At 58.5% G+C, this 23,304-nt stretch overlaps 1 protein-coding gene across 11 annotated transcripts; it reads right to left on the bottom strand.

The window, feature by feature from the left end:
* Positions 1–1,937: 1,937 nt before the first annotated feature.
* NR4A1 (nuclear receptor subfamily 4 group A member 1) lies at positions 1,938–22,973 on the bottom strand. Of its 11 annotated transcripts, XM_029205582.1 has the most exons (11): positions 22,660–22,973; positions 21,551–21,632; positions 20,274–20,378; positions 18,776–18,895; positions 16,711–16,817; positions 6,264–7,126; positions 5,325–5,454; positions 4,866–5,017; positions 4,322–4,524; positions 4,057–4,235; positions 1,938–2,757 (listed from the first exon to the last, which is right to left on the bottom strand). In XM_029205582.1, the coding sequence occupies exons 6-11, from the start codon at positions 7,122–7,124 to the stop codon at positions 2,501–2,503; spliced, it is 1,782 nt and encodes a 593-aa protein (XP_029061415.1). In that variant the 5' UTR covers positions 7,125–7,126; positions 16,711–16,817; positions 18,776–18,895; positions 20,274–20,378; positions 21,551–21,632; positions 22,660–22,973; the 3' UTR covers positions 1,938–2,500. The 11 variants fall into 11 exon arrangements, with proteins under 11 accessions (XP_029061415.1, XP_029061411.1, XP_029061413.1 ...); XM_029205578.1 differs by having other exon boundaries at positions 21,551–22,973; XM_029205580.1 differs by having other exon boundaries at positions 20,280–20,378; positions 21,551–22,973.
* Between the last annotated feature and the right edge of the window lie 331 nt (positions 22,974–23,304).

Raw genomic sequence — 23,304 nt, 5'->3', positions numbered from 1 at the left:
ACTTGGTGGATGATAAATCATAATATGTGGTAGCTACTGTCATCACTATGGGGCCTAGATATCTATAGGGACCAAGATTCTCCACTGCCCCGGACCATTCCCGACCCCTGGCCCCTCCTCAAACACCTTTTGCTTTCCCCAGGGGCCTGCCCTGTGCTCCACATCTGTCTTTGCCAAAGAGTGATTCAGAGGGAGAGGGACTCAGTCCAGCCACAGCTGGTGGGGGACTTCCCAGCAAGCTCTGCTCCTAAGCAGAGTACTGCCATCAGGCTCAACTCCGCGTGGAACAGATAGGAAACCAAGGCTCAGTGAGGAAGAGGGGCTTCTCAGAGAGCAGCGTGGAGCTGGGGTAGGGCTGAGAACAGAAGCAGATCTCCCAACCACCCCACCCCTAGCCCCGCCTTGCCGGGTGCTGGTGCTGTGACACAGGCTCACTCACGAGCTCTGGCGGGGGTGCCAGGGATGCACGCTTGGCAGTCCGCACACTGCTGGCCGTGGCAGTCATCATGCACAGGGCCCAGGACTTCCCAGCCCACCCCACATGGACCGTTCAGAACAGAACCTGAGCGAGGGCAGGTGGCTGGGGACTCCTTGGGGAACCTGCAGACTGGGGCTGGAGCACCAGGGAAGGCCCTTGATTCGGTCCTACTGCAAAGCAGAGCCCTATTTTGTTCAACTTCCATCCAGCAGGGGATGCCCTCATCCAGCCAGTTCCTAGGGGCTGTGGAGGTAGAGGTTCAGGGGTCCTGGGCCAAGGGCCCTGCTGGGTCATGAGGCTGGAAGGGCACTGAGAGCAGGGAAAGGGGCCGGACCCCGCGTGGCTACCTTGGGCCTCGGGTTAGGGTCAGGCTACGTTCATGTTTCTCGAAAGAGTGGCCTCCAGGCCTCCAGCCTCACAAACACCTGGGTGCTGGGTAAAAGTAGAGCTCCGTGAGCCCCACCCCATCAAATCCAAGTCTTCGGGGTAGAGCCTAGGAATTTTTTTTTTTTTTTAAAGATCAATTTTATTTACTTTTGGTTGCATTGGGTCTTTGTTGCTGCATGCAGGCTTTCTCTAGTTGTGGCAAGTGGGGGCTACTCTTCGTTGCAGTGTGCGGGCTTCTCATTGCAGTGGCTTCTCTTGTGGCGGAGCACAGGCTCTAGGTGCACGGGCTTCAGTAGTTGTGGCACGCGGGCTCAGTAGTTGTGGCGCACGGGCTTAGTTGCGCCGCGGCATGTGGGATCTTCCCCGACCGGGGATCAAACCCGTGTCCCCTGCGTTGGCAGGTGGATCCTTAACCACTGCGCCGCCAGGGAAGTCCCTAGGAATTTACATTTTAAGCCAGCTAAGCATCTGATGGGCTTGGGGGATGGAGAACCTACGTGCGGGTATTTGGGTACAGGTAGGGACCTCAGAACAGTTTCCTTGCCAAGGGGGTGCTAGACGCGTGGGGAGAAATATTGAAAATGGCGATGGGGAGAAAACTTATACTGAGTAATGATAGCTGCTATCACCATCCTGAGCTGCCTTGTACCCAGCCGTACGGTGAGCACCACACCCCCACCCTCGCAATCCCAGCAGCCAGGTGAGGTGGGGAATGCCCTCCTCCCTGCGTTACAGATGTGGAAGCCGAATCAGAGGCCATCACCCCAGGTTAGGAACTTACAGCCAAAGCCGGTGCTCCTATCCCTGGATGAATCAGTCTCCAGGCGCAGGCCCCATCCACGAGCCAGGCCTGTTTCCCAGAAGCTTTCTCCGTGTGGGAAACTAGTCTCAGTGCTTTGCATAACAACCCCATGAAGCAGGTACGATTATTTCCACCTTTTACAAATGAGTAAACTGAGGCCAGTAAGCTCAGGTTGGTAACATCCAAGATTTATGGGTGCCACCCCTGCCTCTCATGCCATTTGGGGGATGGGTGGTATGGGGGGAGAGTGTCAGAGAGAGACAGGATCCTAGCTTCAGCTACACGTCTATTTTTTATTCAATATATTAAATATATTAATCAGAAAAGACACATACTATAAATCCAGGAAAATACACAAATATAAATGTCAGAATCTGTCACTTGTTTTCCTCCTAGAGTGAGTCTATGTACACATGGAAGGAGGGCGGGAAGAGAGAGCAAGTAGGAGGAGGCTGGTGGGGGCCCGTCCCTCCCTCCCAAACCCCACTCCCACCTCAACCTCTTCCTTCCTGTATTTACAGCAGCATTCGGCTTATTTACAGCATGGCGGTATGTGTGTTAAAAACGGTTTTATCTTACAAAAACATAAAGACCAGGGCTGGGCTGGGGGGTAAGACAAATAGTAAGGGTCACCCCTGTGAACGCATCCCCCTCCCCCAGGGCATGAACTCCCTGCCGACCTCCCAGAGCAGGTGGCGGGGAGGGGCGGCCAGTCTGCAGCTCAGGCCCAGGCTGAGGGGTGGTGCTCCAGGGGTCCGTGGGCCGTGGGCTAAAGGCACGTGGGGTGGCGTATGAGCGTGCACACAGAGTGCACGCGTGTTCCCGGGCTGGGGTCAAAAGGGCAGCGTGTCCATAAAGATCTTCTCGACGATGGGCGGAGGGGGCACCAAGTCCTCCAGCTTGAGGTAGAAGATGCGCTGCAGGCCCTGGGTGCACAGGGTCCGCAGCTCGGGCAGCTTGCCCAGCAGGCGTGACAGGCAGCTGGCGGGCTGAGGCTCGCCTGCCTCGGCCGAGACGTGCTCCTTCAGGCAGCTGGCGATGCGGTTCTGCAGCTCCTCTACCCTGCAAGGCTCCTGCAGCCCGTGCCGGTCTGCGGGGAAGGTGCAGGATTAGCTGCACAGCTGAGGAGCAGACGCCCCTCTCCCCGGCCTCTCCCAGGTCTCTGGAACGGCCGCCAGTGACCAGGCCCCACAGCCCTCTGCACTGTGCAAAAGCACAGGAGCCCGCTTCTGAGCCCCAGTAGAAGCCTAGCAAGGCAGCAACGTTCATTATCCTCATCTTCCAAGTGACACAGTGAGGCCCAGAGAGGTTAAATGACTTGCCTAAGGTCGCAAAAAGGAAATAAAACCCTACGCAGGTTTTCTGACGAGGACAGTGTCGCTTTTGGTTTTTGGTTTTTCTCCCCCCAGACTGTGAGAAGCCCTGGGTTTGAGCAGCAGTGTTTCAGAGGCCACCTCCAGGGAAAGCAGGCCTCAAAACCCACCACACTCTCTCTGCAGCCTAGAGGCCTCAGATCTTGTCCTACAGTTTTTTGCCCTATGTAGCTTTGTGAAATTTCAGTTAAAAAAATTAAGTGAAAAAGAGGTGGGGGCAGATTCTGGTGCTTTAAAAAATAAAGAGACCCGAAAACCTCCGCATTTAATGCCAAAAACTCCATCCTGCATAATGATATTTACATAAAGTATACAACAAGCACAGCTAATCTGTGCTATTAGCAGTCGGGGTGGCAGCCACCTTTTGGGGAACTGATGACAGGAAGGGGGCACAAGGAGGGGTTCTGGTGTCCCGGTCATGTCTGTTTCTTTCTTTTTTTTTTTTTTTTTTTGCGGTACGTGGGCCTCTCACTGCTGTGGCCTCTCCCGTTGCGGAGCACAGGCTCCGGACGCGCAGGCTCAGCGGCCATGGCTCACGGGCGCAGCCGCTCCGCGGCATGTGGGATCCTCCCGGCCCGGGGCACGAACCCGTGTCCCCTGCATCGGCAGGCGGACTCTCAACCACTGCGCCACCAGGGAAGCCCATGTCTGTTTCTTGATCTAGGTGCTGTTTATGTGCACATGCTCTGTTTGTAAAAACTTCCTGTGTGCAACACGATTAAGATTTTAAAAACAAACCCAAACTTTAGGCCACACATGACACCTACACGATCAGGATCTGTGGTCCTCTGGGATAACTCACAGGCTGGCTTGGTTTGCAGTCAGCCACAGCTGGGCCCGAAGCCTGGCTCTGCCACCTGCCAGCTGTGTTGCCCTGAGCCACGCTTACCCCTCTCTGCATCTAATCACCCTCGGTCCACAAGGTGGGGGCCCAGGAAGCGCCAGATGCCCGCCCATCCAGGGCCAGGCCCTCAGGTCCTCCCCATCTCCCCAGGTCTGTGGAACTAGCCACCCACCTGTGATAAGGACGAGCGCAGAGAGGCAGGCAAAAGCAGGGACGTCGACGACCAAGCTGTGCAGGGAGCGAGAGAAGGCCAGGATGCTGTCGATCCAGTCCCCGAAGCCACGGGCACACTGCAGCCGGTGCAGCACCAGGCCCGAGCAGAAGATGAGCTTCCCCTCAGCCGGCTTAGACCTGGTGGGCAGGGGTGCAGACACCAGTCAGAGGGGCTTGAGGGCAGGGCGGCAAGGTGAGGGGGGAGCAGACAGCTGGGAGCTCACCGGTAGGCCAGGCGGAGGATGAAGAGCTCCAGGAAGGCCGACTCCAGCAGCAGGTCCTGGTCCCCGGGGGACAGCTCGGCAAAGCCGGGGATCTTCTCAGCCCACTTGCGGATAACCTCCAGGGAACCCGAAAGCAGGTCGTAGAACTGCTGCACGTCCCCGGCATCCTCCTTCCCCAAGTGGGGCAGCACCAGCTCCTGGAACTAGGAAGCGGCCTGGCGGGGTCAGACCCCAGGAAAAGCCCCGCACCAAGGCCGCCACGTACGGCCATGACGCGCCCTCCCTCGGATGTCAGATCCCAGGGGTGAGAGTGGAGCTGAGATTCTGCCCACACTTGCTTGCCAACTCTCACATATTAACCCAGGGCCACAGCTGCTGGAAGGAGCACGTTTTTCTAATTGGCCACTGCCCAAAGGGGTACATTTTCCCATCTGGTCAGCCTGGAGGGGCCTCCTCTCTTTTCAATTTGTGGAACTGGGGGTTGGGGCGGGGGGCTTTTCTAATGTGCAGGAAAGCGCGGAATGTGGGGTAGGCGGGGCCTCACCTTGGAGTAGTCCAGTTTGGAAGTGCTGGGCCCCGAGTCCAGGTGTGCCCGGACCAGGGAGGTGAGGAGATTCGCAGGGGAGGCATCCGGGGGCTGCTTGGGCTTTGAAGGGAGCCGCCCCCGCCGCCCCTTCAGGCTGTCTGTGCGGACAACTGCAGAGAAATGGGCAAGGGTGAGCAAGGGAGGAAGGGACCCAGGGAAGAGCCTCTCAGCCCGAGCCGTGCACAGCAGTGCTGGGCAGCAACCCCAAGTGCAAGGACCTAGAGCCCCCGAGACCCAGGGGACGCTGCAGGGACCTCCCCCACCACAAGGCAGGCAGGTGGACCAGAGGTCGGGGAGGAAGTAGGGCCCAGGCCTGCCCTCCCCTGCGGCCCACCAGAACAAGTGTCTGGGGGACTCTGCCGGCCCCACCCCACTCAGGCCCGCCGCTGCCCCACTGGGCCTGTGCCCGCCACCCACCTTCCTTCACCATGCCCACAGCCAGGCACTTCTGGAAGCGGCAGAACTGACAGCGGTTTCGCCGTCTCTTGTCCACAGGGCAGTCCTTGTTAGCCAGGCAGATGTACTTGGCATTTTTCTGCACTGTGCGCTGGGCGGGGGGGGGGGGGCAACACGGAACACGCTGTCAGAGCGTGGGGATGGGGGGAGCCCAGGGGAGGGAAGCGACCAGATCCTACTGCCATCGCAGACAAAAGCGCTCTCTGTTCACAGCTATTTTTCTAACATTTGGGTGGCAGGGGAGGGAGAGAGGGATGGGTGGGGGAAGGAAGAGAAAAGTCTTGGGGACACTGGGGGAGGGTTCGGCCTCACCCTCAGGACACAAGATTAGGGGCTCGAGGCTCCCCAGCAGCTGGTACTTCTTAACGTGCCTGCGTCCGCCTGCCCCTTCCCTGGGGCAGACACGAGAGGGCTGAGGAGGGGCTGGGGGTGGGGACGGGAAGCGAAGCAGGCACCCAGCACTGGGACAAACACACAGCCTGTTCCCAAGTCCGCCCCCAGCCCTCAAGCACCAAGCCCTCTTCTCAGATCCTTTCATCTTGCGCCAGGAACACGAGTGCCTGGGGCCCCCCTTCCCACCAGGACCTTGAGTGGGGGGAGGCCAGGCAGAGGAAAGCTAGAGGCTGGCCACTGAACTTCCCCTCGTGGGTACCCCTGCAGCCCGCACCCTCTGCCCAGCTCTCACCCCTCCCTCCATAACTCTACAGCCCCAGTCCCAGCATGAAAAGGTCCCAGCTCCCTGCTCCCAGGACAGTAGCCTACCTGGCAGGCCTGCCCTCTGCTTAAAGAGCAGAACTTGTTGGGAGGAGAACCCAAGGCAAGCCACCACAGACCCCGCTGGGGTGAGAGAGCAGCCTGTCCCACCTCTCATAAAAAGCTACCCCCCGGGCAGCCCAGTACCTTGAAGAAGCCCTTGCAGCCCTCGCAGGTGCGGACACCATAATGCTGGCAAGAGGCGTTGTCCCCACACACAGCACAGCGGCCCTCGCTTCCACCCGGAGCCCCACTCCGGGCCTTGGCTGAGGTCACGGGCGCGTCCACCATCCCCAAGCCATCAAGGTGTGAGGAAGCGGGCACCAGGCCTGGGAACGCTGTTGGCATGGAATAGCTCTCTCCCTCCCCCAGCTGGTGGGCAGCCTGCGAGGGGAACAGCTTCAGGGGGCTTTGGGCCAGGCTGGGACTGGGGCCGGTGGGAGGGCTGAAGGAAAAGAAGGTCAGCGGCTGGGGGTGCCCAGAAGCCTTGGGCAGCTGCTCTGTCCATGCCCGCATGCCTTCATAAGTCTGGCTGGGCGAGAAGGGGCCGAAGGAGCCGTCCCAGGGAGAGAGCTGTGGCGGCTGGAAGCTGGGCGTGGACGGTGATGGGGCTGAGCAGGGGCTGCCATAGTAGTCGGAGCCGCTGGAGGACAGGGTCTCGTCGAGAGGGCCGCTCAAGGTGCCGGGGTAGCAGCCGAACACCTGGAAGTCCTCGAACTTGAACGAAGCGGAGGCAGGGGAGGTGGCTGACGATGAAGATGTGGAGGAGGCCGAGGAGGAGGCCGAGGAGCACGGCTGGGCTGTTCCCGGCAGCTGGTACAGGAAGGTGTCAAACTCCCCCGTGTAGCCGTCCATGAAGGTGCTGAAGCTGGGCAAGGCAGTGGGGACAGTGGGGGCCGCCTCAGGGCTGGCCAGGTCCATGGTGGGCTTGCTGAGCTCAGGGGTCAGGGGGTCACGGGGTCCTGGGCTTGATGCTGGTGTCCCATACTGGGCTTGGATACAGGGCATCTCTGGAGAAGGAAGAGCAAAGGGTGGGGAGGGGGGGAGTCAGTGAGAGAAGCCTGAGGCCTGACCTCTAAGTATAGGCCCCTGAGTTGCCAGGTGGCAGGAGTCCCAGCCAGACATGGGACACGAGGCGTTAGGGCCACAGCCCACCACAGAACCCAGGAATCCTGGCCCCCGGCCAGAGCACCGTCTCGACCTCCGTGTCACAAAGCCCCTGGGCAATGGCCCAGCAAGAGTGGGCTCAAGTCGGAAGGCCAGCCACACCCCAGGCAGCCTGGGAACCCTAGGGAAGGCATCCAGCCAGCATTTCTCTGCTGGAACAGGGGAAAGCTGTGTTCCTCCAGCCCCCTGCCCCTCCCTTACTGGGTAAGGCATGGGTGGGGGCTGGGAGAAGGGTGGGTGGGAGAGGCAGCCAGGCAAGGCCTGAGCCCAGTCCCGGGAGTAGATATGTTGTTCCTCCAACCTGGCACTTCTGGGAATATTCCCAGGCATGGCCCAGCCTCTCCCAAACCCCCTCTCCTCCTCCCCACACAGTGCCAGTGCCTGGGCTGAAGGACATCCTGCAAATGGAAGAGGAGCTGGGAGTGAAGGCCCAGCTGCCTACAAAAGCAGCGTAAGCAGCAGTGAGCCTGTGCCCCTCCACCCCCACCCGTCCCCACCCTACGTACTGAGCAAAGGCTGCAGATCCCACGCGCACCCCAGTCCTGCCATCTGGGGACAGGCACCCACTCTACACTGCCTGGGATGCTCCCAGAAGCAAAGAGAAAGGGAGCCCGGCCTTCCTACCCAGTCCCCAGCTCCCCAAGGGATCAGGTAACCCGGCTCCAGACCTTTAAAGGCCGGATGCTGGAAGGGGGAGCGTGAGGGAGAAAGCAGCCCCTGGACTTCCAGGAGAGGTCCTGAAGAGGAATTCCTCTGCTACCCCCAAAGCGTCTCCCCCTGTTGTTTTTATGAGAACACTCAAGAGTCCAGGAGACTGGAAATGGCTGTGCAGGGAAGAGGAGGAGCCTGCTGGTGAGTGTCGGAAGCCAGGGTCCCTCCGCTAAAGAGTTCTGTGCCCTGAAGAAACCAGGAGCTCAGGCAAAGGTGGTTACACCCTGCCCCAAACCTGAGGAGCCTGAAGGAGCAGACAGAGCATCATTTGGGGGGGAACCTTAAGTTCGCAGGCAAGTCAAAAACTAACGCAGGGGAGGCTCCGGGACAGTTCCCCATCCCGCCTCCTGGCTTGGGGGTCTCCGTGACCCTGGCCTCATCAGTGAGGGAGGGAGGCTGGGTAAGAAAGCAAGCTGAAGCAAAGCGTGCCATAGTCAAGGGGGACAGCAGGAGGGGGCCAAGGCTGGCATCACCTCCTGGCCAAGAGCCCAGGGAGTCCTCTGGTTCTAGCCTTTCTCCCACCTCCTTGGGCCCTGGACAGGGCAGCTCCACCCCTGACCTGACACTCCCACAACCAACCCAGACAACAGAGCCCCCAGAAACTCTGGCCCCACCCACCCAGTGGCACCCGTCCAGAGGCACTGAGCACCTGCAAGAGGTAAGGGTGGCCACGTCTGCCTGCACTACGACAGCCTGGGCAGGGATGGATTTGGGTGGAGGAAAAGAGGCAGCAGCTACACAGGGTTGGGCTGGGCGTTCCAGCCTTATTCAAATCCCGTTTCTCCACGTGGACGTCCCACATCTGGATCAATCCCCACCAAACTACCCCCACTCCTGCCTTCATGCAGGTACTTAATGACACAAGATATGGACCTACATCTAGCCTTTGGCGGAAGCACAGGGAGAAGGAAGAGGCGGGGTTGAAGGAGGGAGCAAGGAGAATCCAGCTTCAGGCGGGTCCTGGCAACACTGTGGTTTGCACCTGTTGTGCTAAACAAGCCTCAGGCTGCACCCTACCTGTATGATCCAACATAGACTAAGGCGGGAGTGGGGCAGGGGTGGTATCCTCTAGGTGGTACCACACCAGAGAATGCAACATTAGCAACTGCCTACCAAGGATCCCGAAGGATGACGCTTTCCACCACTCTCCCTCCCTCTCTCCCTCTCTCTTTCTCTCTCTCACACACACAGACAGACGCAGATCCAAGCTACAGTAAAAACAATCTTCCCTACGCTTCCAGAGACCCTGCTCCTGCCGGTGAGAAGACTCCTATATTCCAACACACAGCAGCACCCCCTGCACAATTCAGCCAATGCTGACCTCAACAATCTAGACCTCTCCTAGATAATCCAGGGAGAAACTTCCAGCTGAGGGTCACCACAAACTAAGCCACAGCCTCTAAAGTGTTAAGAAAACAACTAACAACTAAGGGCTGGGGTGCGAGCTGACAAGCTGGGAAGAAGGAGACCCTTTTGGAAATTCAATCCTGGTAGGAGTCAGATACATCCCAGCAGCCCAAGCTCTGTGCACCTTCTCCCCCACGCACACTATACTGAGACCCCAACCAGCAACTAAGTCCCAGGCGCCCGGTGCCCACTAAAGGACCCTGGGAGACTGAACTCTAGCCAGTCTCCTACTGAACAGGTCCCCACTGCTGGCGCCAACCTAACCCTCTGTGGCTTCCACCTTGCACAGACATGGCCCCCCCGCCCCCGCCACACACATACATACATACATACACACACACACACACACACACACACACACACACACAGCACTCAGTAAACTCCAGTCCGATCTGAGTCCTCATCCCGTTCCAACCGCTAACCCCCAACGCCAGAACTGCATCCTACTCCCGCCCTCCTTCATGCTGACCCTAAAACACCCTTTCTGCCCGCGCGAACACCCATCTCCTTCATGCAGCAAGCCCCCCAACACAAAACAGAGCTCTGTGGAGATGCACGCTTCCCGGGGGTCACCTACCCGGTTGGCTCCTGCTCCCCGTGCCCAGGACCGGCGCCCCAAGTCGCAGCCCGGTCCCGCGTGCGCTCCCGCGGTCCTGCACACTCCCCCAACTTTCGCAGCCTCCACCACTGGGACTCCCGGCCGCGCCAGACCCTGCTCTTAAGCGCTCCGTGACGCACGGGGAGGGGCGGGGGCGCCACTGACGCACGCGGCCGGGCGAGCTTTGGCCATACAAGGGCGCGGGGGGCGGCGCGGTTCCGGCGGGAGGCGGCCAGGGGTAGGCACGGGGACGGGGAGCCCGAGGGGGCGGGGCGAGAGGGGGGGCCTGGAATGTCTGCGCGCGTGACGCACGCGGGGTTCCATTGACGCAGGGAGCGCGGATCGTTTGATCTATAAATAGTCCCCTCTCGCCCTCTGCGCCAGCTAAAAATAGCAGCTCGCGGATTCGCGAGGCTCCTCCGGCAGGACCCAGCACCGGCCCGGGGCCCCTGGAGCCGAAATAAGCAGCCCGAGGGCCAGAGCCCTTGAAAAGGGTGCTCTAGAGCCGTGGCTGCGGGGCTTCCCCGGACGAGGAGCTCCTCACCCTCCGGCGGCTCCCGGGAGCCACGAACGCGCCCGGCTCCGCTTTTGCACCCTCCCCAGCCCTTCCAGCGGGCCCGGGGAAGGCCTAGGGCTGGGGCGGGCAACTCAGGGACTCACCCCGGGGAACCTGCGCCCCCCACCTCAGCCCAAGGCGCTGCCACTGCACTTGACCCTTCTTCCCCAGCGGGGTCTCGGGCTGTCACACACACACACACACACACACACACACACTTATTCCCTCCCCCCAACTTCTCATGCAAAGTACCTTCCGGAGGGCAGGGACACACGGACACACACACACACACACACACTTATTCCCTCCCCCCAATTTCTCATGCAAAGTACCTTCCGGAGGGCAGGGATTCGCCAAGCCCAAGACAGGCCAACTGGCTGTGCTTCACAGCTGAAGTTGATTTCTCACCACTACCCTCCCCAGTCCCTGACAGGGTGAAAGCACTCTAGTTGGGAAATTACAGAATTTCAGAACCGGGTGGAGCCTGAGAAATCTTTTCGAATCTGTGCCGACTCTTCCCCATTTTATAAATAAACAGGCTCAGAAAAATAATGGCACTTGCTCAAGGTCACAGAGCAAGGTGGTGGCACACTGGGGTGGAACCTGACTACATGTCTAGGGGATCCCTTCACACCCTCCGCTGTCCATGATCGAGGAGTTCCCACCTGCAGCCTTCCCGGGAGCCCTCGCCCGCTAGGTGGGAGAGAAAGGAAGAAAAGGCTAATACTTAGAAGAAGAGAGCCCCTCCCCCCACCCCTCCCCCCTCCCCTCTCCACACTGAGCTTGCGCCCACGGACCCCACTCTGGCCTCCCCTGGTCACCCAACAGCACTTTCCTCTACCCTTGAGGCACTTCCTGCTCCTCACTTCCACTCTCACCTCCGTCTCAGGTTTCCCACACCCTGCTCTCCAGCCCCCACTTCTGTCCACTCAAAGGTCCCACCAGCACCTCAAACGTCACCCGTTCCAGACAGAGCTTGCCATCTGTGCACTCCCTGCCTGCCACCCATCTCTGCTCCTGATGCCCCACATGCTACTTTTCACTTTTTCCTGAAATTCTATTTTGGAACTTCTCTTGGATCCTCTCCGTTCCTAATTGCCAGCCAGAGCCCACGCCTCACTGGTGCCTGAAGGCAGCAGACCAGCTGATTGAGGCCAGCGACCTCCCCTTCTCCCTTCTCCTTGCCCACGTCCATTAAGAAACTGCCCCTTCACCAGCCTGCCTCCTCTTTCCGAACCCTACTGTCCACCACGGATGGAGCGGTCTTCGTGTAACACCAGCATCATTCGGTGATCCGGTCAGAACCTAGCATAGCTCCCCCATTGCAGCCCGCAGTCTCAACATGGACCAGTCTTCAGAGAGCTCTGGCCTTTGCTGAAACATCTTCTAAAGACGCGTCAACGGCCACCTGCGTGAAGATGAAGTGTGGGCAGGATGATGTTTAGCCAAAGTTTTGTTTTTCTCCATCTTGGGCTTTCGCACAAGATATTACTTGGATAAAAAGGATGCCACAGCTTAAAACTGGTTTGAAACCACGAATATAATTCATGTCTTCCCATTTTGCAGATTAGGGCCCAAGGGCTCCCAGGAGAGCTGCACCTCGCTCAGAGGCACAAACAAGTCCGGGCTGGTGAAACTAACCCAGCTGGGTCACGGGCTGGTTTCCCCACCTAGCCCCCCGCAACCCAGCCCAGCAGGGCCTTCCTCAGAAAATAAAAACAATTCTAATATGTTAGCAAAAGACGATTAGCCAGGCCACCGTTCTTCCCTCCAAAACTCATCAGCAAAAGAAAACGAGAGGCAAGAAAAGCTAGATTAGCTGCAGCCTTAATGGCTCTTTGAAAGCTGACCCAGCCTTGAGCCCTAGCACCCCCTTTTTTCCCCACCACTTTCCATCTGTAAAGAGCAACACAGACCATCCCCTACCTTTCCCATGGGGAGGCCCACCCAGGAGCCCCAGGGAACTCAAGTGTGGTGAGGAGCTGTCCAGGTCCCCAGTCTAAATCTCCACGTCTCAGCATCCAGCCTCCAGATTTGTGCCTGCAGCCCAGGCCCCATCTCCGTGGGAGACTGCAGGTTTGGAGGTTGCAGTCTTGCTGCCCCAAAGGCAGAGGGTGGAAGAGACAACAGCGGCTGCCACTTGGCCATGCTTGTGGAGGTGGGGGACGCTGGGGGCTTGGGACACGCTACACTCTGAAAATAAGTAAGTAAGGAGAAAAAGGCAGTCCCTCTGTAGGAACACACCCAGGGAGCACCTAGCCTAAGACAGAGAGGGGAGATGCGAGAGGGGCTTGGGGACCTCAGGCTTCATCCCTGCTGGCCAGATGCCCTCCAGGGAGGGTGGCCTGGGGCTCTGAGGTGGAATCTGGCCAAGGTGGAACCCTTGAAAAGGCATAACTGATGCAGACTTTGGGAGACCTGGAGCATAAGCTGGTCGAAGACTGGACTCCAAGGGACCCCACTAAGCCCAACCTTTAGGAGCAAGGTCAGAGTGAACAGCTCGTTGTGGGGTAGGTAAGGGTTGGAAAGAGACAGGTAATGATGGCAGAGGTGTCCGAAACTAGAGGTGAGGACCAGAAGGTAAAGCAGGGCCATGATAACACAGGAAGGGCAGGGAAAGATGCTGTCCTGGAGACGAGACAGCTGCCCAAGGTCAGGCTCGCACAGCACAGCCCGCCGATCTACCCTCACCACCCCCAGGATCCCCGCTGCCCCAATATAAAGACCTTGGGCTAAACCTTCCCACCACCCACTGGGCACACTGCTCCTCTTCCTTCTATTCTAACCCTACTCATCCTCTAAGACTTCAGCTCATAACATCCTCCTGGACCAGCCTAACTCTTAATAATAAGTACCTTCTCACTGGAGGGTTTGGGGGCAGGGGGAGTGAGGAATACCAATGAAGGGTCAGACCCTCGGCTTAGGGCACTTCACGTGGATTCTTCCACTTAACCCTCTCCCTAACCGTCTACGTTTGGAATTACCACCTACATTTTATAAATGAGGAGGAGGCTTAGGGGCCAGGAATCAGACTCCCTGAACTCCCAGTTCTGTGCTAGACCCACTGCCCTCAACTCTGAACTCCAGAGCTCTGGCTTCTGGCCCCACGAGCCTTGATTCTTACAAGTGCACCACAGAGCTGGTACGCACAAGGCCTATAAGCTGGAAACGGCAGCGCCTACGAGGGCGTCTCTGGGGGGGGCTGGAAGCGTCCCAGCTCCTAGTCTGAACGGTGGTCACCTGGGTGTGCTCAGTATGGAAGAGTAATCACACTCTATGCTCTGAAGATTTCACGTCTGTGATTTATGCTTTTCTGTATGTATGTTATACTTTCAGAAAGAGAAACAGTGGCTGTTTCTCATTACGTTATTTGTTCTATCGACACATACTCAAGAGCACAGCTACGGTTAGGAGAGGCTGCAGCATCTGACATCAGAAAGGGGTCCTCTCGCAGTATGTTTTCTGAACCACTCAGCTCGGGCCTGGCCCCTGCTAGTCAAATCTTGTGGGGCTCGGGGACTCTCGTGCTCAGGCCATCCCTCCCCCGACAGCCAGTGTGTGAACGGGAGGGCAAGGCCCTGTCTCTCCCACCTTGGCAGGAGGCCCCTTCATGCATCCTCAAAAGTAAGTAGCCCAGGGCAGGCCGCAAATGGGCAGCCAAAGTACACCATCGTCCCCCAGCCAAGACGGTGGGTAAATAGGAGACGGAGGAAGTGGAACTGCACAGCCCCTTTCCCACGCTGCCCCGCCCACCTCAGGCTGGCCCCTGCCCCTGCTGAGCAAAGGGCAGGAACTTGCCCTACTTTCGCCAAGATCATCCTCACCCGTGGGCCTCCACACCCTTCCCACAGGGTAGGCAGAGGGAGTGAGCTTTGCCTCCTCCCCCCCCACCCCCCACCCCAGCTTCCCCACCTTAGCCCCAGGACCTATCACCGGGCCTGACCCAGCCACTTCCTCTTCCTGCCCTGGCAGCAGGCAGGGGGATTTGTGCCCTGGGCAGGGAAGCTCTGCCTACTGCCCCAGGGGGCTTCCACGGACAGCTCTGGGAACTGGGGATGTAGGGGCAGGCCCAGGTCTGATCTTCTGGCCCTTGTCCAGGCCCTGCCACGACCACACGTGTTGTCACCTCCCAGGAAAACAGGCTCCCAAGGACATGGGCAAGTCAGCCGCCGCCCTCCACTTCTCACCCCAGCCCCAGCAGAGGCAAAAGATAAAGGAACTCTCAGAGGCATCTTTGACCTGGAGCCAGCAAGCCTGGTGTGTGACCCGGGGCCAGTCCCTTGCCCTCTTCGGGACCGTTTCCTCATCTGCCCAATGCTGACAACATGACTAGTCCCGGTGCTGTTAGAATTCAAGTCACTAACGGAAGGGGGAGGCTCACAGTGAAATGCGAGCACTGTCTGGGGGCTGGGGCTCTAGGGACCCGCAGCAGGATCCTGAGGCAGGCACAGAAAGGAGACACCAGCGCCGTCAGCTCGACTGGAGAGCCAGCACCCTCCTTCTTTAAGACCCAGAGATAAATAGTACCCCCATCCCCACCTCTCCCTCTCCAGGGCTGCGTGAAAGGAAATGAGAGTATGCCCAGAGATGTGGCTCCACCCAGCACCAGGAAAATTCCGGACTGTATGCAGCAAGTGCTCAACTGATACTCTGAAGAGAGCTGGTTACTTGAGCAGGTCAGACCTCTCTCCACAGAGGTCATTTCCAGTCCAGTGATTTCTCAACCCCCAGCCCGCTATCAGGCCAGAAGGAATCCACGTACAACATAAAGCAACAAGATCAGACTTCAGGAAGAACATCCAGACAGAGCTGGAAAACACAGACAAGATCATGGAGGTCCTCTGGGAAGAGTCGACCCACGCCTCATTTGTAGCCTCCTCAAATCTCCTTCCATTGGCTTCCCTGGTGGCGCAGTGGTTAAGAGTCCACCTGCCAGTGCAGGGGACACGGGTTCGAGCCCTGCTCCGGGAAGATCCCACATGCTGCGGAGCAACTAAGCCCGTGTGCCACAACTACTGAGCCTGTGCTCGAGAGCCTGTAAGCCACAACTACTGAAGCCCGTGCGCCTAGAGCCCGCAACAAGAGAAGCCACGGCAATGAGAAGCCCGTGCACCGCAACCAAAAGGAGCCCCCACTCGCCACAACTAGAGAAAAGCCCGTGCGCAGCAACGGAGACCCAACACAGCCAAAAAAAAAAAAAAATCTCCTTCCATGCCCCTCAGTCTGCTCAGCTCCTGGCCAGCTCTTCTCTCCCCCACCCTAGGGGGGTCTCCCACCACCTCGCACAACATCAACAACCCACCAAATTCCCCTGTGCCTGCCCAAGGTCTCCACCCAGACTCCCTGGGCAAAATTTCAAATTCCAAAATAAAAACCCTCTGATAACGAGGCCCAGCCGGAAAGACTGATGCATTTTCCTATTGTTAAAGTATTTTTAGTCACAGGCTCTGGATTCGTTTAAAGACTCACGTTCAGAAAGGGAAAATTTTTTTTTTCAAGAACCAAGAAGGAGAGCACACAGCCTCCCACGTAAGGAGCTCCGCTTATTGCATGCCGGCCCGAGCCCCTGGCCCGGCTCCTGGGGAGCGTGCTTGTGGCAAGCCGGTTGGCGGACTTGCCAAGCCTAGCTCCAGTCCAGCTTCTCAGGCACCAAACCAGGCGGGAAGCCAGGCAAGTAGGGCAGGGCAGGGGCCAAGGGCGGGCTCAGGGACGTCAATCCACAAGTTCAGACCCCAAGTCCCAACCAGCTGGGGGGCCAGGGACCCTACTCAAGGACCAGTGCTGAGGTACCTGACTGACACCCAGCTCACTCCAGCATCCCCTCCCCAGCCTGAGCAGACCAGTGTTGTCCAGGCCGGGTCAACAGGACAGGAGGACGGAAGACCCTGTTGCAAATCTCTGAGGAAGGAGACGGGCGGCATCACCTATTTCCTCGTCGCCTGGTTCTCAACCACAAAGGGGTCCAAGTCCAACTCCCGTCATCCAAGTGCCATCAGGACTTTACTCTCATCCCTCGGGAGGGTCGGCCACCCCTGCTTCCTCCTCCGCCCCTCCCCCTCTGGAGGCCAAAGAAACCACAGTGAGGACGGTCACGATGGAAAAAGATGCACACAGCCCAGCCCCTGTGCCTCGGTTTCCCCATTCCTAAGACTCACCAGCTTCCTCCACACGATCTGCTTTGATTCTCTGAGGGCCTGGACAACTGCACCAAGGGAGAATCCCGGGATTGGTTGGGGACTCTTCCCAGTGGCCTCAGGAAGCCCTGCGGGAAGAGACGTGACCGCCCAGTCAACCCGTCCGAGGCTGTGCACCGGCTGAGTGGACTCAGGACATGGAGCGGCCTCCAAGCCAGCATGTCCTCCTCTGTTTATATAGCTGAAACCAGAGCTGGCCTCTGGGGGCAGGGGGAGCTGCCTCAGGGCCCTCTTGGCTGAGGCCTGACTTTGGCCCAGGTCAGCAAGAGCCTAAAATAGTCAGCTGACGGGAGCCCTGGCATGAGCGTGACCCTGGGCCCATGCCCGGGCCTGGCAGACAGGTGCCCACGTCACAGGACCAGCAGCTCTAGCACTCATGGAGCCCCCACTGGCAGCACTCACGGTGGCCTTGGCAGCACCTCTGGCATGGGAATTCCACCCAATCACCACCCTCACCCAGACAACGGACTGACCGCAAGGAATTCTGGCCCAGGAGCCACTGGGTACCCAAAGGGAAGGCTAGGCACTCAGCAGGCCGCGTCTGACCTGAGGGCAGAGGTGGGGGCTGAGCGGAGGGAAAGACACCCGGCCGCTGCTGTCATCTTCACTCACGTGCTTCCCGAGTCCAGATGTCCAGCTGACCAGGGACACCTGCCTCTTCCACTTACAGTAATTCCTCTCCCTGCCCCAGCCCGAGGTTGGTGGCACAGTGCCTGCTGCCAGCAAGAGGCCAGGTGCATACCCAGCGCAGCCCCCGGAACAGGAGGCCCTGCTTCCCAGGGCTTTCCCTCCTTCCCTCCAGGCTTGGAGGGCTGGGCAGCCCATCCTCCCCATCCCAGCCACCTCTCTGGGACTCTCTGCACCTCGAACACCAACTCCACAAGAGGCAACAGAGTTTGGGGGTCCAGGGTGGGATACTGAGCCAGCTCCTGCTTCATCTGAGGATCTCTCAAGGCCCGAAGGGGGTGTTGCTCAGAGATGACCCTCGTTTCTGGGCAAGGAAGAAGGGAATAAGACGGTCCCTGTCCAGGGCGCCAAGCTGAACTCCAGCTCTCTCAGGTAAACACGGTGACCAGGACTATGTACCCTTGACCCCGCCCCAGTACCTCAAGTCCCCAAGGAAAGGCCTGGTGGAAATCCCATTCCCACACTCCACCCCTCACCCACAGATCAGCTTGTGTCTTCTCTGGAGGCATCTTCAAGCAAGGAAGGTGTGTCCTCCACCAGCTGACCAGGCCACTGGGCTTGCCCAGAATCCAGAAGACCTGGATTCTGAGCTTGGGTCTACACGTCCTCAATGTAGGACCTTGAAAAGTGCCTTGTCCCCTCTCTAACTCAGTTTCTTCATCCATAAGGAGAGGAGGGGAGCTAGACGGCCACGGATTTCTCTGGCCATGGCCACAAGTCTGAGACTTTCCCTCTCAGGGATGTTGGATGAATAGTGAAGGGTCTGTCCCTGCCCTTGGTCAGCAAGATCCTCCCCATTCATAGAGCCAGCCCCCCATACCAGACCCCACAGGACCTACAGGCCCACCACAGAAGGGGGCAGTCATCACCCTTTCAGGGAGGCAAGGGGTGGTCCAAGTTTCCCTTCATGCACTCCCCTGGTACAGTGTCTACACCCTAGGAACAAGGCAGCTTCCCATCCCCCAGGTCTGCCCCGCTATACTCCCAGCCTGGCCTTGACCTACACAACCCCACCCCATCAGCTTCCCGGAACGAGGCACATGCTGCCCTGGGAGCAGCTGTCATCCCCGACAACCCCATGACACCCAGGCCCAGAGCCCCCCAGTCTGTCCTGCTAAGAAAGTCAGGCTTCCCCCCTTCCCTGCCCCCACGTTACCCCCACCACTGAAGAAATCAGATCTCCCCATGCTGAGCAGCACCTCGCCCACCACCTCTGCAGGGCTTCCCCCTCCATCCCCCAAACCACATCCGCTTCAGGCAGCTCCACACCCACCTCAGCCCCCCAGTCACCTGCTCAAGGGCCCCGGGGGCGTACAAGGGGCAACAGCAGGGCACTCACCACTCTGGATGGACCAACAGTCCTCGAACAACACTCGACCATCCCTCGGGCCTTCGGGGCCTGGCAGAAGGCGCCGACACCAGGGAGGGGCTGGGGCTGGCCTCTGTCCACAGTGGAGGCCTGCAGAGGGAGAGTCCACGCGAGAGAGGAGAAACCAGCTAGCGGGACCATTCCCTGGAGACAGCACAGCCAGAAAACAGGAGTGGGAACAGAAGCAGGACCCGGGCCATGAAGGGGGACAAGGCAGCCCAAGGACCTCCGTGAGCTGGGCGTCAGAGGCTGGGGGCCCACACCGCAAGCAAACAGCACTTGGGAACGTGGGGTGTGGCCAGGAGCTGCCGACAGTGTCTGGGGCATCTCAGGGCCCTGGAGACACAGCTCCTCAGCCTCACACCCCACTCCGGGGGGGAGGCGGGTACCTCAATCCAGCTTTCATCTCCCTGATGTGCACAAAAGGGCTTGTTGTAGGCGGAGAAAAGGGAGCTATTGTGAGGACAGAGCAGAATACCCCTCTCTCCTTTAAGGGGCTCCAACTTGGCCCCCAAAGCTTCAGAGGCTGCAGAGCAAGGGCTCCATGCCCCCATCTCTAGGCAGCCCAGCCTTCTAATCTGAGCCATGCGGACTCTCAGGAAATCCTCTCTGAAGGGATTCCAGTCACAAAACTGGAAGGTCCAGCTTGGGGTAGAGTGGTTAAGAGCATGGATGCTGCATCCCTATTGCCTGGGTTCAGATCCTGGCTCCATCACTTGTAACCTTAGGCAAGTTACATAACTTCTCTGTTACTCATCTGTGAAAATGAGAATCTGTGGGACCTCCCTGGTGGCGCAGTGGTTAAGAATCCGCCTGCTAATGCAGGGGACACGGGTTCAAGCCCTGGTCCGGGAAGATCCCACATACCGTGAAGCAACTAAGCCCGTGCGCCACAACCACTGAGGCTGCGCTCCAGAACCTGCGAGCCACAACTACTGAGCCCACATGCTGCAACTACTGAAGTCCGCATGTAGATCCCGTGCTCTGCTACAAGAGAAGCTACCACAATGAGCAGGCCGTGCACCGCAACAAAGAGTAGCCCCCGCTCGCTGCGACTAGAGAAAGCCTGCATGCAGCAACGAAGACCCAATGCAGCCAAAAAATAAATAATAAATAAATAAATAAGTCTAAAAAAAAAGAAGAGAATCTGTAATTGACATCTCTAAAATTAACAACCATACGGTTACCAGCGGGCTTAAAATGAGCTCATATGTGTAAAGGACTTAAAACAGTGCTGGATACACACAGGTGCTATCATTATTAGGAGAAATTGAATGATGACACATAAAAGCTAACCCCAGACCCTGGTTCCTATTCCAAGCCACTTCTGGGCACCTGGCCTCTACTTCCAGAGCCACCTGTGTGTGCCACCCCTCCAGCCTCTTCAAGCTCTCCCCCCAACCCTGCTGGTGCCAAAGCCTTCAGCCAGGGCAACGCAGACCCCACTCCTCTCCTTCCCTTTTCCTACCCTTACTCAGCCCTCTCCTCTCTTGACTGGGCCCCAAGGTGAGGGCAGGACCAGACAAGGCGTGATCTTCCCTGGTTATCAGGATGCCCTTCAGGCCGATGAGATCTGGGAAAAGAGAAGTAGATGCTTCCACGGTGGCAGGTAGAGGGAGTGAGGAGGAGGGGTCCCAGAGGGTAGGTGATGGACTCCTTCACCCTCCTAACCTCTGTCCCAGGGTCCACAGGCTTAGGGGAGTTCCTCTAGCCCATGGTACCCAGATTCTCCTCTTACAGAGCTATTAGCACCCCGATATCCCTGTGGGTATAATGGGGAGCAGGGCATGAAGAAGGGGAAGGCGGTCTGGATCATCTGGAGGGAGTCCAACCCCACACAGAAGGCAAAACCAGGCTGCAAACCTGGCCCAGCCCACAGCCTACACCTGCTTCCCAGAATGACCCTGTCATCTTCCCGTACCCCAGAAACGGTCTGCGGTCATGCCCTAGCCTCCCCCCATCCCCGACCCCACCAACCTTCCCTTTTCTCCCTTCCAGCCCACAGCTGAGGACAAAGGGTAGGGAGGGCCAAACACCTCTTACCACAGTCAGGCCCAACCTGAGTGCCCAGGAAGACCCTATATCTGAGAACAGGGGTCAGAGTCGGGGATCCAGTTGGTGCCCAGAAAGTGATTCACAACATCTTAGAGCAGGCATCTGATCCCATCTCCTGCCCTCCATCAAAATCCCATCCTCAACAGTCATTCCACAAGCATTTACTGAGGGCCTACTGTGAGCCAGACAGTGAGCCTCAAACAGTGGGAGATCCAAGAAGCAGCAAATCAAGATCCCCGGGCCCCAGGAGGTTACGATGCAGGAACGAATCAAGATTGGTTACAGTCAGCCCTGTGCAGAGGACAATCCAGGGGCTGAGTGGGCTTGGAGGAGGAGAAAGTGATTCCCCCCCAAAGGAAGTGGGCGCCTCAGGCCAGACTTCAGCACCCAGCCCCTGCTCTCCAGCTCCCCTTCCCTGCTGTGCTCCAGCCCCATGGGCTCTCTTTCCCCACGCAGAGCCTCTGCATTGGCTGTTCCTTCTGCCAGGAAAGTCACTGCCTGCGATATCTGTGTGGCTAGCGCCTCCTCATCAATCAGGTTTCCATTCCCATTTCACCTCCACTCCCACCCTGCCACATGAACCTATTTTTATCATCGCCATAGGACTAATGCTGTGCGTTTGTTTACGTGTCTCTCCATTGCTGCAGAGTTCAGTCTCCAAACCAGAGCTCAGTACTAACAGGTGCTCACTTAAGTATTTGTGGAATGCGGGAGAGGGGAACTCAGACGTGCCTGCATCAGGAAGGGTTTAGGAGGAGGGTCAGCCAGTCACCTGGAAGGAGGCAGGGAGAACACTGCAGCTAAGGAGCTGTCCCCTCCACTTGGGGGCAGACCCAAACTCCAAGGGTTCCCTCCTATGTTGAGTCACGACTGACACAGGAGCCCCCAGCCCCGCATGAACCCACCTGAAACCTCCTTCTCCTCCCTCCTATCAACTGAGTCTTTTCTTATCTGAACTCCTTGCAACAGGACATGAATGACAGACCCTCTGCAGCCCTGGTGGCTTCCTGATGGCATAAACTCTGCATTGGCCAATGTCCCCCCCCCAAAAATGGGCAATATAACCATTACCAACAATAACAACAGCAGCTAATATTCGTTGAACACCAAGCGCTTTACACTCATGTTCTCATTCTAGCCTCACAACACGGTGAGAAAAGCATTATTCTTATTATGAACGTTTTAACAAGGAGGAAACTAAGGCACAGAAACGTTAAGCAACCTGTCCAAGGTCACACAGCTAGGAAGTGACAAAGCTAGGATTAGAACCCAGGGAGCCCAACCAGGGAGCCCAGGGTCAGGCAACCCCCTTCCCTCCTTGGACCTGCTTAGTGGGCACAGAGCAATTTGACAGCCAACACCAGAGAGCCAGTGGGAAGCTCCAGGGCCTGAGTTGCTGGGTTGAACCTCTCAGCTCGTTTTCTTAACTCCAGCACAGGCCTCAACATCCATAATCAGTCTCATTCGTCCTGCTAGACTTGGTCCATCCTTCTGCCTGGCTGCCATCGCTTGGAACCTTGGCTTTACCGTACTATACATTTGTCATTGTCATTCCTCTCACCTCTAGGTCACTACTAAGAGTCGGCTGGCTTCCCTTTCAAGTCTTCAACCAATTCACTTGGTGTGGGTCTAGGACCAAGCCTGAAGTCACCACTGAAGCCTCCTACTACATCAGCACACTTTGGGCATAACTATTCTCAATCCACCTACCTCTGCCCAGCCTTCCTTTTCCCAGCACACCCCTAATACTAGCCCCCAACCCAAATTATTACTCCACTGGAAACCACTGGAGATGCCACCTCTGCAGCACTTCTAATCCCAGGTCCGCTCCTGACTCCACGAGACCCTCTCCAGGCTCGGCTTCTCAGCTCAGTCCCACGAAGGGGTTGCACCGGGCAACTCTGGTCCCTCCCGGCTCGGCGTCCTGGCAGCCGAGCTCCCTAACTCCTGGAAGCCAGCGGGGAAATGGAAGGAATTCCTCCGGCCTGGCCACTTCCAGCGCCCCTCGCGGGCCAAACCCCACCCTTGGCGGGCTGGGGCGAGAAAGCGCTGGCCGCCACACTCGGGGGCTGACTCGGATGTAGCCGGTTCCGCCGGGAATCCAGTCCCTGCCCCCACGCCCCCCGGTCTCCAAGCGGGACTCCCGGCGCGGCCCCGACCCCCGCCACGCACCCGCGCAGACCGCACCCTTCCCGGGGCCCCCGAAGCCCCCTCCCCGGCCCCCTCCCCTTGCCCGACTCGCCTGGCTCGCCTCGCCGCCCCCGCCTTCCGGGGTCGCGCCCCCGCCGGCGGGGAGCGGCTCGGCAGCGTAGGAGCGCCCATGGCCGGGCGGCCGGGGATCGCGGACGCCGCGCGGGGGACCCCACTGTTCCGCCGCCGCCGCCTCGCGCTCCTGCAGCCGCGCCACCGCGGCCCCGCGCCCCCCGCCCCCGGGGACCCCCCCG

The sequence above is a fragment of the Monodon monoceros genome, unplaced genomic scaffold, assembly GCF_005190385.1.
Source record: "Monodon monoceros isolate NGI ecotype Baffin Bay Population unplaced genomic scaffold, NGI_Narwhal_1 Super_Scaffold_6, whole genome shotgun sequence".
Lineage (NCBI taxonomy): Eukaryota > Metazoa > Chordata > Mammalia > Artiodactyla > Monodontidae > Monodon > Monodon monoceros.
The sequence above is the reverse complement of the archived record's forward strand: the minus strand, read 5'-3'. Positions and strand labels throughout refer to the sequence as shown.